This window comes from Ruditapes philippinarum, unplaced genomic scaffold (genome assembly GCF_026571515.1).
Source record: "Ruditapes philippinarum isolate M1 unplaced genomic scaffold, ASM2657151v2 ctg33_1_1_1_1, whole genome shotgun sequence".
Classification (NCBI taxonomy): Eukaryota; Metazoa; Mollusca; class Bivalvia; order Venerida; family Veneridae; genus Ruditapes; species Ruditapes philippinarum.
In genome coordinates this window covers 430,646-442,948 of record NW_026864681.1, presented here as the reverse complement: position 1 = coordinate 442,948, position 12,303 = coordinate 430,646, and the positions used below count along the sequence as shown (strand labels likewise).

Sequence of the window (12,303 nt, the reverse complement as noted above, 5' to 3'; positions counted from 1 at the left end):
ACAACATTGGGTTTTATTTTGATTGATATTTGATGATGATGACTTGTTCAAATCTAATGCATTGCTTAATTTATTTTTAAGCCCGAAAAATTCTGGCATATATTTTTATGCACCTAGTAGTCTGTCCGTCTGTTGGAAATTTCTTGTTCTTTTGAACTGATGGTAGGATATTGAAACTATTTGGCGGAAATGTTGACCATAATGAGACAATGTACAGAGTACAGAGTGGAGGTTTGACCTTTCTCAGGTCAAGGTCACTCTAAGTCATATGAATTTCAACTCTCTTTCTACCTTTTGAACCGGTAGTAAGGAATAAAAATTATTTGACAGAAATGTTACTTATAATGAGAGGATGTGCAGAAAGTAGGCTAGGGATTCCTTGGATAAAAATTAGCCCTGCTCTTTGCCTTAACTTAAGGTAGCTCGCTACTTTCCGACCGAAATATGACAACATCTCAGATCTTGATGATTTTTGGTATGCAAACATATAAATATGTGAGCTTTACTTCTGCAGTATTATTTTATAAATAAACAGCGTTACTATGACGTCAAAGCGCCCTCTCTCGGTCGCGGTGAAATTGCGTCTTTTTTATCAATAAACCGGTCTGTTCTTATCAATTTTCATCCGATTTCCTTCATTTTAATATCATAATGTTCAGTAAATGTATGTCTTTGTAATGATGTCTTTCTTTAACATTTACTTAATAGTCTGCGATTTTACGTCATTTTTCTCTACTTTCTGACGTCCATATTTGATGCAAATATCGCGCGATATCGCATTAAAGATTGTGTAATAAAAAAAATTCAACACGGTGAATTTTGCTATTATTTTCCGAGCGTGTAGTGAGATAGTGACGGAAAATATTTATGCAATAAAAATATAGGGTCAACGCGTAAGATATTTTGCTATTACTGTTTTAAAATAAAATAAGGGTGAGTGAAACGTTATGATTTTGGTGACGTTAATAGTTGTTGGAGTTCAAAGAATAATACCAAATAACAATTTTCTTACGTCAAACATTACGATAGTAAGTATAAACAACACAGGGACTTGATGAAATGTATATTTTTTAAATTGTTGATTATTTTCTGATTGAAAGCATGCGCTAGATGAGCATATTTACAATGTTTAATCCGACAATCCCTTTTTAAATACTTTTTTAATTTGCAGGACACAGTCTCATACATCTTTTAATTCTAATTTTATAATGTGATGTTGTTAAAGTGTTATATTATTATATGAATTAACTAGTTTCAGCGCAAAAAATAAGATTCACATATTGCTGTATGAATGTAGTAAGAATATAAGGTCGCTTACCCGTAGAATATTTATTTTACGTTACATTCAGTCTTTAAACACTTTCCTAAAATCAGATAAAGGCAGACGAGCCTCGGTGTCAAAACATATCGTAAAAATACAATTCAAATAGATATGCATACAAATGTGCCGAAATAAGTGATAAATAAAATTCAGAAATAATATTCAAATATGTTAAAGGGACTGAGGTATTTTGACATGATGGAACTGAAAATATTTTTTCCAGATAAATGTACCATTTGATGTAGGTTTACACCACGAATCTTTGTGCAAAATTTCAGAGCATTCGCGCACTTCGTTTTTCCAGAATAATTAATTATTCAAAATGAAAAGTGTTTAAACGCTTTTCACCCAAATCGGGCTAACAAAAACATAAAAATACGATTTTCAATTTATTTCAAAGTATATTTCTTAACTATCTTCGCATATATTTCTGTTTAAAGTGCCCAGCTCATTTATGTAAGAAATTCAAATGTTATGTGTTTAGCTTTTCAACCTCATTGGAGTCCCTTTAAGAATATTTAAAAACAAACTGTACAAGAAACAAAAACCTTTATTTTGTTTTTATTTTTGCTAACCATTTCTAAGTCTGTGCAATACATAGATTATATAATTATAATCTAATTAAAATGTCATGATAATTAGAAAATGAGCACTTATTTGACAAACTATAAACTATTTTGGAAGCAAAATCATACTGAATAAAAAAATATATATGCATATTCGCAACTGCAGACTCGAATGTACACTCAATATAACCATTACTCAACTCGGATTCATTACCGTTTTTTCATAACTGTACAGTATAACATAGCGGCCATTAAAGTATTATTTATTTCTAAAGAGTTCCGCTACATTTTACCTCTGTAGAGCAACCACTCTAGGCAACAAAGGGCATTTCTCTGTAGAGGTTATACTGTATATTTTAGTTAAATACAAAATATAATTATTAACTAACTTGTGCAACTTTTGTTACCACTGAATACGAATAATGTATTATGTTGACGTTATCTTGTTCATTTTTTAATACAATACAGTTTGCTTAAAAACAAAAATAAAAAAAAAAACAAGAAAAAAAAAACAACCTCAAACACACACCAACAACACGTGTTTATGATGTTAGCAATAAAATGGACTTCTCCCTTATCAACGGAGATCATAATCAGGTTTTTTTTTACTTTGAATATTCTTCTGTTGCCACGTTGTAATCGGTAAAGTGGTCTTACGCTGAATTCGGAAGGCATGGATTCGAGACACGATTGCTTATTGTACTAATAGATTATATTTTAGAATTGTTTACTGTCTATGAAATGTTTCAAGGTCCACCTCGGACTCCTGTCATTCATTTCCAAAGAGAAGTTGATACTGTGAGAAACACTGGTACCGTTAAATTCCCTCCGCTTTAATTGAAATACTGTTGTAAGCGGCGTTAAACCCAATATTAAAAAATAAGAAAATATAAAACATAAAATGCATAGTTCATTATTTTCATAGGCTCTACATAGCACTGCATTATGTGCAGACAAAAAAACGAGCTTCTCCCACAACCATATTCTCAAAAATTGAGGATCCTACATGGTCTTCAATACAAGGGAATCTGTATTTAATATGCAAAATTCTCCGCTTCTGAACATACAAAATAAATCAACGGAACTTTCGCCTTTAATCGAGAAATGATCGCGGCTTCAGGTCGCCTCAAAGATGCGCTAGTAAACGCATACCGCGAGTCAGCTAGTTTAAAATAAATAATGTGATCTGTAATTATGTGAAATACGTGAGAAATTAAAGCCATAGCATGAGAGCGTGATTCCTGCTTTAAATGTGAGTCTCACGCTTAGTGCAGGGTATTTAGCTGCGAGAGAAAATAGAATATCTGATGGCTGTTAATAAATAAAATACGTGTAGAAAATTTTTGAATTAAATGTCTGCTAGATTTTATAATATAATTAAGACTACCAGTGAATCATGGCTTACGTACAAATCGTTGCTACTTCCAGTTGATCATATATTTTTGAAACGTAAATTTGATTTATTTCCTACCACAGACATAGATGTTATCTATGTCTCTGTTCCTACTAACTGATATATACAATTCAAAATTATTACATATGATAACATGGAAGTTTATGTTGTACCGAGATATACATAACATGATGACATTGCGACTGCATCAGCCTTTTCATTCTTTTTTTCTGACATTCTTTGCAAAATTTATGTTTTTATAATTTCCACTTAGGTGGCCCTTTAATTATATCTTTCAATATTCTGAATTGTCTTTCAGTCCTCGAGGTATTTATATCCATTCATTGCAGTTTTTCAGCGATTGATACCAACTTTTGCAGACAGTTATACCCTGATTTGTTGTACATGTATATAATTGAAGATATTCATCGAAATGCAGGCATCTGCCAGGACTTTTAAAAGAACATTTTTACGGAACATGTCTACAAACTATTGTTGTTGATGGTTTTCACACATTTTTATTCCTGTCAGTATGTTATTTATCGAAAAAGTCGTGAAAATTTCCTTGAGAAAAATATTTGACGTCACCAAAATCATTACGTTTTACTCACCCTTTATTTTATATTCAAATAGTAATAGCAAAATATCTTACGCGTTGACCCTATATTTTTATTGCATAAATATTTTCTTTTATGACTTCACTACATGCTAAAAAAATTAAAGCAAAATTCACCGTGTTGATTTTTTATTATTTCACAATCTTTATTGCGATATCGCGCGATATTTGCATCAAATATGGACGTCAGAACGAGAAGGAAAATAACTTAGAATCGAAGAGTATTAAGCAAATGTTCAAGAAAGACATCATTACAAAGACATACATTTACTGAACATTATAAAATTAAAATGAAGGAAATCGGATGAAAATTGATAATAACAGACATGTTTATTGATGAAAAAGACGCAATTTCGCCGCCACCGATAGAGGGCGCTTTGACGTCATAGTAACGCTGTTTATTTATAAAATAATGCAGCAGAAGTAAAGCTTACATATCTACATGTCTGTATACCAGAAATCATCAAGATCTGAAATATTGTCAAATTTCGGTCGGAAAGTAGCGAGCTACCTTAATATATAGACTTTATATAGGAAAACACATTTAAGTCTTATTGAATTTAATATGAATCAGTTGTTACACATACATGTAGTTTTGTAAACTTTAGAACATGTCTTAAAACATAATATTTAAGAAATATCTGACAAATGTTTTAGATAGATTCAGGTATTTCAACAACCAAAGTCTTTTGGTCAGTTCTGATTACATGGACATACATGTATATGCTGTCCTTGCTTCATCCTGGTAGTAATGACCTCTCTGTTACCTTTAAGTTTCTGAGGATTAGAATAATCATTTATTTAATTGCTAGTATTGTAATTTACAGTGGATAAACATCGACGTTTACCAGGGGACACATCTGTAATGACTTACAAAGGTCACTCTGTACTTCATACCTTAATACGGTGTCACTTTTCCCCGGAATTTACTACAGGGCAAAGATACGTGTATACAGGATGTGCTATGGGTAATTTGATAAGTAAGTACAGAAAACGGTCATCATTTCATAACAATTATTACACATCATTAAACAATTTTACACTGAAAAATTGGTATTGGAATTTTTATAGTAGTTGTCTCCCTTTAATTGCAATTTTATTTCAATACAGTGAAATTTGCTCTGTTGATATGTTTAAAATGGCCATTCTATAAAAAATGCAATGATTTTTATGCCATATAAATGTACAATGTATATTACATTTATTTTTTAATAATTTTACAATATACTTAACATATTTCCTTGAAATTTATGAAATATTAAGACTTATGTTGTGTTTATATTTCAGTTTACGATACTTTGACTGGTCAGATAGTGAGAAAATTGGAAGGTCACAGACAGTGTGTAAGAGATGTGTCCTGGCATCCATACGAAAACAACATAGTAACAACTTCAGTAAGTACATTATCTAAACAAAAACCTAGTAAAGTAGACTACGATATCTAAGTTTTGTGCCATTTCATTGAATTTGAAGTTGAGTTTGAAGGTGTTTTGTTTATCTTGGTCTCTATAGTAACCTATAATCTGTTAAATGTTATTCTACAGTCTGTCAGCAGTTAATATTTGTAAGCTGTGCTCATGTATCTTCAGACAGAAATACATAGTTGACATTTAGAATCACTGTTGATTTTAATATCTGTTGATTATAATACTTACTTACTTCTTACTATTACTTGGTATATATCAGAGTAGAGTGGTCACTTTTTTATCAACATTTCTCAAACAAAAACTGTGTTTGGGGTCTAAATAGGGCATTTTTTCACTGTTTGAGGCCTCAAAAAGGTGTGGGGGGTCGAAAACCCCTCAAAACACGTCTGTATGAGGTAAAGGGTTAAAACAGAAATATATGCAAAACATAAATAAGAAATATACTCAGGAATGAATTGAAAATCGTATTTTGTGCTATTCTTAGCCCAGTTTGAGTGAAAAAGCATTGCATGCTTTCAATTTTTGGTCATTTTTCACCATGAGAAGAATTATTCCGGAAAAACAGAGTGAACCAATGATGGGAAATTTAGCATACAAGTTATTGAGCTATATCTAATGGAACATTTATCTCGAATGATTATTTTCAGCCCTGTCATGTCAAATAACTTCGGTGGAGTTCCTTTAAGCTTATTTGTTAAACATGAAAATATAGTATCAGATCATGAAAGTGATGTAAGACATAGATGTAAAAACGAAACTAAAGTAGCACAATTTACTTAGATATCTATTCTATAATCATTCTTAAAACATGTATACCAATCTATTAATTTTTGTGGTATTTTGATTTTTTTCAGTGGGACGGATCATTACGTAAATGGGAGTATAAATCTGTGGACAGATTGGCGGAGGTAGAAGATGAAGAAAGTAGTTCGTCAGATGAAGAATATCACTTGTTTAGTCGAAGTAGACGCTTGCAACAAAGAGCAAAATGTAATAAAAGACAGAGACAAGAAAGTTGGTGTCAGAATGCTGATAAGAAATTTCGAGGTCTCTTTGACTGAAATTAAACTGTTCTGCTTAGCTTTGCTAGAATATTTATATACGGTATATAAAAAACCTTGAAAGAGGCAAAAAATAACTAAATAGTGAGAAAAAAAATCATATTTGAAGTAAAATCTAATTTTTAAGAAAGTGAAGTATTATGAATCCCTCTTTCCAGAACAACAAGTGATTGAAAGCTTGAATTAAGACAAGAATTTGATTTTTATTCTCAACTTTTGGTACTAAGAAGAATTTTGATGTGGGAAATTCATAATGGGAAACTTATTATTATCATGTTAATGACTTCGAAATGTGCAAAAAAAAGTGAAAATATTGAAATTCAGAGTATGTTAGCAAACTGAATATGTAAGAGAACTAAAAAAAAGGAAATTTTGTTTCTAGTGAATCAGGAAGACATATTTTCTGTCTGGAATTGAATCACACCCATGATGATTCCTTGATTCCTTGAAGAAAATTAGAAATGTGACATGTGACATCACTGTTAAAATAACACATTACACATGGTGTGAGATGTAACTATGATTGTATCAAATAATTCAAATTTACAAAAAAATAGAGAGAAAATGATACAGAATAATGTGTGACAAATTGAAGCAAAATTAATGTGTTTAAATAATCAGAAAATTTTAAAAACTTGTGAAAAAGAAAATTTTCAAAACCCTTGAAAATGAGACAAGGAGCGGAGAAAAAATGTGAATGTGATTTAAAAAAAGGACTAGACTTATGAATCATATTATTATTGATGTAAATATTGAATGTGTTTGAAAATAGGGGAAAAAATAGTAGAAAAAAATGCATGCCAACTGGTTTATATGCATAGGTGAATGAAAACTGTACATTTGAGCATCCAGATCCATGCTGGTCGCAAACCCATTATGTTGGTTTTGTCATGACGCGGCTCATTTGTTTTTATGTATGGTCAATATAGAAATAAAGATATATTTTTTAGCATGGATAAGTATTATAATTGGCAACAGTCATTCAGGAAAAAGACATGAGAAAAACTGTAAAAAAGGTATTGCGCCTTATATGATTTGACATGATAGAAAAATGGAATGACATTTTCATGTGAGCCCTTTACCTCATATATCAGTACAGAATGAAAAGATGTCACTTTAGTAACAACATTAATGTTGTTATATGCTATGCACCTGCAATAATAGACTGTGTGTTAATGTGTTAATACATGTATATGTTGACTTGATAACACAAACAAGCCCTCAACTGTGTTAACATGTTTAATATAAGAAAGGTTTATACACATATCGACACATATACAAACATGTTGTGTGGTCTTTATGATATTGAAGGAATATTAACAAGTTTTCCACAACACTTGTGTATAAACTGCAACAGATTGTGTTATATATGTAAATGTGGGAAAAAAAAGTTAGATAGCTACACAAGTAACCTGTATGTGTTCTGTGTAAATCTGAAGACAAAAAAGTAAGGGGTATACTTAAAACAATTAATGAATATATTTGTGTTTTAAGAAAAATATGTGTAAGAAACATGTTATGTTGTGTGACATACACAAAAAGAACATGTTTTATTTAAACATAAAGTACAATCATGTGTTGATACATACACATAAAATCACATGTGTTGATATGTTATGTAATGTACATATAAAGCATGTGTGTTTACAGCCTGTGTAATCTACACATTTTACACACAAAGCATTTTGTGTTGATTTATTGTATAATCTACACATTAAGCTGCTAGCATATGTGTTTTTATGTTGTGTAATGTACACATTGTTGTGTAATGTACACATACAGCATACTTGTTGATATGTCGTGTAATAGACACCAAAACCACATGTGTAATCAGGTAATTATCACAGTGCTTTGCTCAGTAGTTTAAAATATGTACATATATTGTTGTGTTATCATGATGGACATGTGTTCATTACACCTTTATCTTATATTATGTATAATGATATTTTTATGTGCAAATTACAACTAAGTTTAATTTTAGCAACCTGCAATGGGAAAGGTTTATGACTTTCGATTCCTGTAGATAAACAGTTAAATAGACATTAATTTACATAAGATTGTTCAAACAAATTTTTGTTAACCACTGTTATGTACAACAGGAATTAAAATCTATAAAAAAACCTTGGTCATTTTGTTAACTTAAGAATTAACACCCAACATAATTTATGCCGTATATGAAATGTTAAAATGTCAGTGGAGTTAAGATTTCTTTCTTGTAATATTTATCCTGGTGTTCAGTGAAATTCTGTCCTCTGTATTTATTATTTCAGGCACAATTTTGGAAAGTTATATATTTTTTGAAACTACATGCATATTTTATTTGAAAATGAAATTTAATACATTGTTGCATTTTGTAAAACAATAATTTCTGTGTATCTATATGTGATAAAGTACTAAGTAATGGGGGCATTAAGTTTCGAGCAGGAAATCAGGTGTCCCATGATGCTCTTATAATAGCTGTATTATATATTAATTAAACCTCCCTTCTCATCTTGTATTAAAGTTTGCTATAACTTGCCATAGGGTTTAGTTTTTTTGAAAATCGAAAGCCAAGTGTATGTACTTTAATGAAACAAGCCAGTACAAACACAACATATTGTATTCACATTAAAAAAGTATATGTAATAATATCTTAAACAGTACATATAGGGGCCCTTCTGAATGGCCAATAAGCAGTGATGTCATGAGTCGTCTAAAGGGCATGTACGGTAGACCCCTAAAAGACATGTAGACTCAATGGTTTTAGTATGATGTGATATTCTTTAAAACTTTATAGTTTCTTTTAGTATATTACTTTAAAATATTAATTAAAGTGGACCAAACAACCCACACAGGATAAAGTTTTAAGATACATGTATGTAAATTAAATTGGATAAAATACCAGATACAGTTGTTTTTTTTTGTATCACTTTATTTTGCATTTTGAAATCAAGTATAGAAATTGGAGATTTGTTCACAATAACAGTTGAATAACTTGCTATGAAGGAAAGAAGTTTTGTATTTTATGATAATATTTCTTAATGATAATTAATTGTTTGTATATACCTTGATGTGCAGTATATTCTTACAAAAAGTTTAATAAAAAAGTGTTTACAATCTTTGCTATTATTTTATGTTTGATCTTTATTGACACTATCATGAGGTCATGAAATTTGTTTTTTTGTTTTTGGACAATCAGCACATACATGTAGGGTTTAGAAAATTATAAATTTTTGCTGACCAGTTAAAAATGGACGAGTTATTTTCAATAAATCAGCCGCGTCACAACAAAACCAACATAATGGGTTTGCGACCAGCATGGATCCAGACCAGCCTGCACATCCGCGCAGTCTGATCAGGATCCATGCTGTTCGCTTACAAACCCTATAACAAGTAGTGAAACTGATAGCGAACAGCATGGATCCAGATCAGACTGCGCGGATGCGCAGGCTGGTCTGGACCCATGCTGGTCGCAAACCCACTGTGTTGGTTTTGTAATGACACAGCTCAAATTATGTTTTAGGAAGGTGATATATGAACATTTCAGATTTTGTTTTTTTTCCTTGATGTGTTTTATATTATTGTACATTATATATAATAGAATATGTTTTGGAATTAATAATAAATACAACATGTCATGTAGAAATTTCCTCTACCTGAAGATGGGTCATAATTTATCTTAATTTCAACACTTCTAACACTTTGACTTAAGACCACCAGTGATTGTAGACCACCTGTTTTGAAGGGCACGGAATTTAATATTTACATGCCACAGAGATGATGATTTTTTTATTTGTCTTGTGTCATGTTATGTTAAGTTTAATGTAAAATATCACAGTGTCATCAACCTATTGGTGTGATAATCCATTAAATGAGCCGCGTCATGACAAAACCAACATAATGTGTTTGTGACAAGCATGGATCCAGACCAGCCTGCACATCCGCGCAGTCTGATCAGGATCCATGCTGTTCGCTTACAAACCCTATAACAAGTAGAGAAACTGATAGCGAACAGCATGGATCCAGATCAGACTGCGCGAATGCACAGGCTGATCGGGATCCATGCTGGTCGCAAACGCATTACGTTGGTTTTGTCATGGCGCGGCTCAAATATCACAGTGTCATCAACCTTATGGTATGATAACCCTGATCCTGCTGGAACTGGAAGTGATTAACCTTTGCCATCCGGTATATATCCAGGCCCAACCTGCGGTATATATCCAGGCCCAACCTGCGGTATATATCCAGGCCCAACATGCGGTATATATCCAGGCCCAACCTGCGGTATATATCCAGGCCCAACCTGTGCACTCACACCAGGCTCTGTTCTGTTTGTACCTCTTCTTTTTTTTGTATTTTGATATTGTAGTCTCTTAAACTTAAAATGGACTGTTCCAAATTAAAACCAGGGCAAATCTATAACTCAGATTCCGTAGGTGAAGGGTTAAAAATCCAACCAAAATTCAACTTTATACTGATAAATCCGTTATTTTTCTTTATACTGACTAAAGAGACTAAGGTCAGGCTGATCATTCTTTGTTTCATAATTGGTATAAATGTAACTGTAGTCTGACCAGGTTTTACACTAACAAATGCTTCTTTTTCTTCTTTTTTTCCCCTCTTTTTTTTTTGATAATTGCAGAACCTGCAATTTAGAATAGACTGTACCAAAATCCAAGTAATTAAAAAATATCAGTTCAGTATAGGTTAAAAAATTCAGTTAAATATAGGTTAAGATATTCATTTTGATTAAACCAGAATCATATGAATGATATTTTTTTTATAATCATTTTAAAAGTGGCAGATGATATTTTATATTCATAATATACATGTATAGTAAAGAAAACTGATCAAATTCTTTTCACTAAAGCTTGGATTCCGTTGTATTGAATTTATGCCCTATATTCTGATATGATATTTGATTTATTTTGTTGTTGTGGTTTATTTATTTTTGTTTTTGCTTGTATGTGTTTTATTGTTAAGTTTGTTGATTTTCTCCACGTTTTAACAGTGATTTCATGGTTTGTTACTGATTCTGAATTTTGTATACAGTGTTAGGTCGAGAATTTTGTATACTGTGTTAGGTCAAGAATTTTGTATACTGTGTTAGGTCAAGAATTTTGTATACTGTGTTAGGACAAGAATTTTGTATACTGTGTTAGGTCAAGAATTTTGTATACTGTGTTAGGTCAAGAATTTTGTATACTGTGTTAGGACAAGAATTTTGTATACTGTGTTAGGTCAAGAATTCTATGTACTGTGTTAGGACAATTGTTAAATTTAATGACTTTAATACGAAGTATCTTTTAACAATTCGTTAATACTTACTGACCTATTGTATTGTACAAATATATAAAATTTGAATATTTAAAGAAAACAATAAAATTTTAAGCAACTGAATTATAGCAGATAAATTTTGTGTTTTATCCAAAATGAAATATGGAGTTCTATTTATGAAAGAAAAACCAAGTAAGTTAACAAGGGAGGAATATAGAACAGCATATCAAGAAATGTTCAGAATAGGTTTAAGCTATTCTGTTTATCAACGATGATACTAATAAAGAAAAAAAAATCAAAGAAAGAATAGAGAGAGAGGAAGAAATTAGATCTAAAAAAATTATGATAAATTCATAAAAAAGAACTTTTATTAGGGACGAACAGGCATTCATGTGTTCAACTAATTATGTGTACTTCATTTCAGTACCAAAACTGTACTATTATAGTATTGTGCTCTTTAATAACCAATGATGATCTAGGGAAATGGCAGATAAAAAATTAAGATGTCTTTAAAGGCACATTATACTTCAGAAAACCAATAAATGTTTATTTTTATTTCTTTAGAAAGGGCAAACATGAGTTTTATTACATATAAATATCGGTATTACAGCATGCTAAATCATCATAACATGCTTGTTACCTGAAGAAAGTTGTGAAAAAATG

At 31.1% G+C, this 12,303-nt stretch overlaps 1 protein-coding gene across 3 annotated transcripts in view; it reads left to right on the top strand.

Moving 5' to 3' along the window:
• Positions 1 to 11,763, top strand: part of LOC132726480 (DDB1- and CUL4-associated factor 11-like) — a 46,839-nt gene extending 35,076 nt beyond the window's left edge. For all 3 annotated transcript variants that reach the window (XM_060711799.1, XM_060711797.1, XM_060711798.1), the window contains exons 15-17: positions 4,724 to 4,876; positions 5,184 to 5,290; positions 6,178 to 11,763. In XM_060711799.1, the coding sequence (XP_060567782.1) occupies positions 4,724 to 4,876; positions 5,184 to 5,290; positions 6,178 to 6,384 (467 nt within the window). In that variant the 3' untranslated portion in view covers positions 6,385 to 11,763. The remainder of the gene's footprint in view (positions 1 to 4,723; positions 4,877 to 5,183; positions 5,291 to 6,177) is intronic.
• The last annotated feature ends 540 nt before the right edge of the window (positions 11,764 to 12,303 follow it).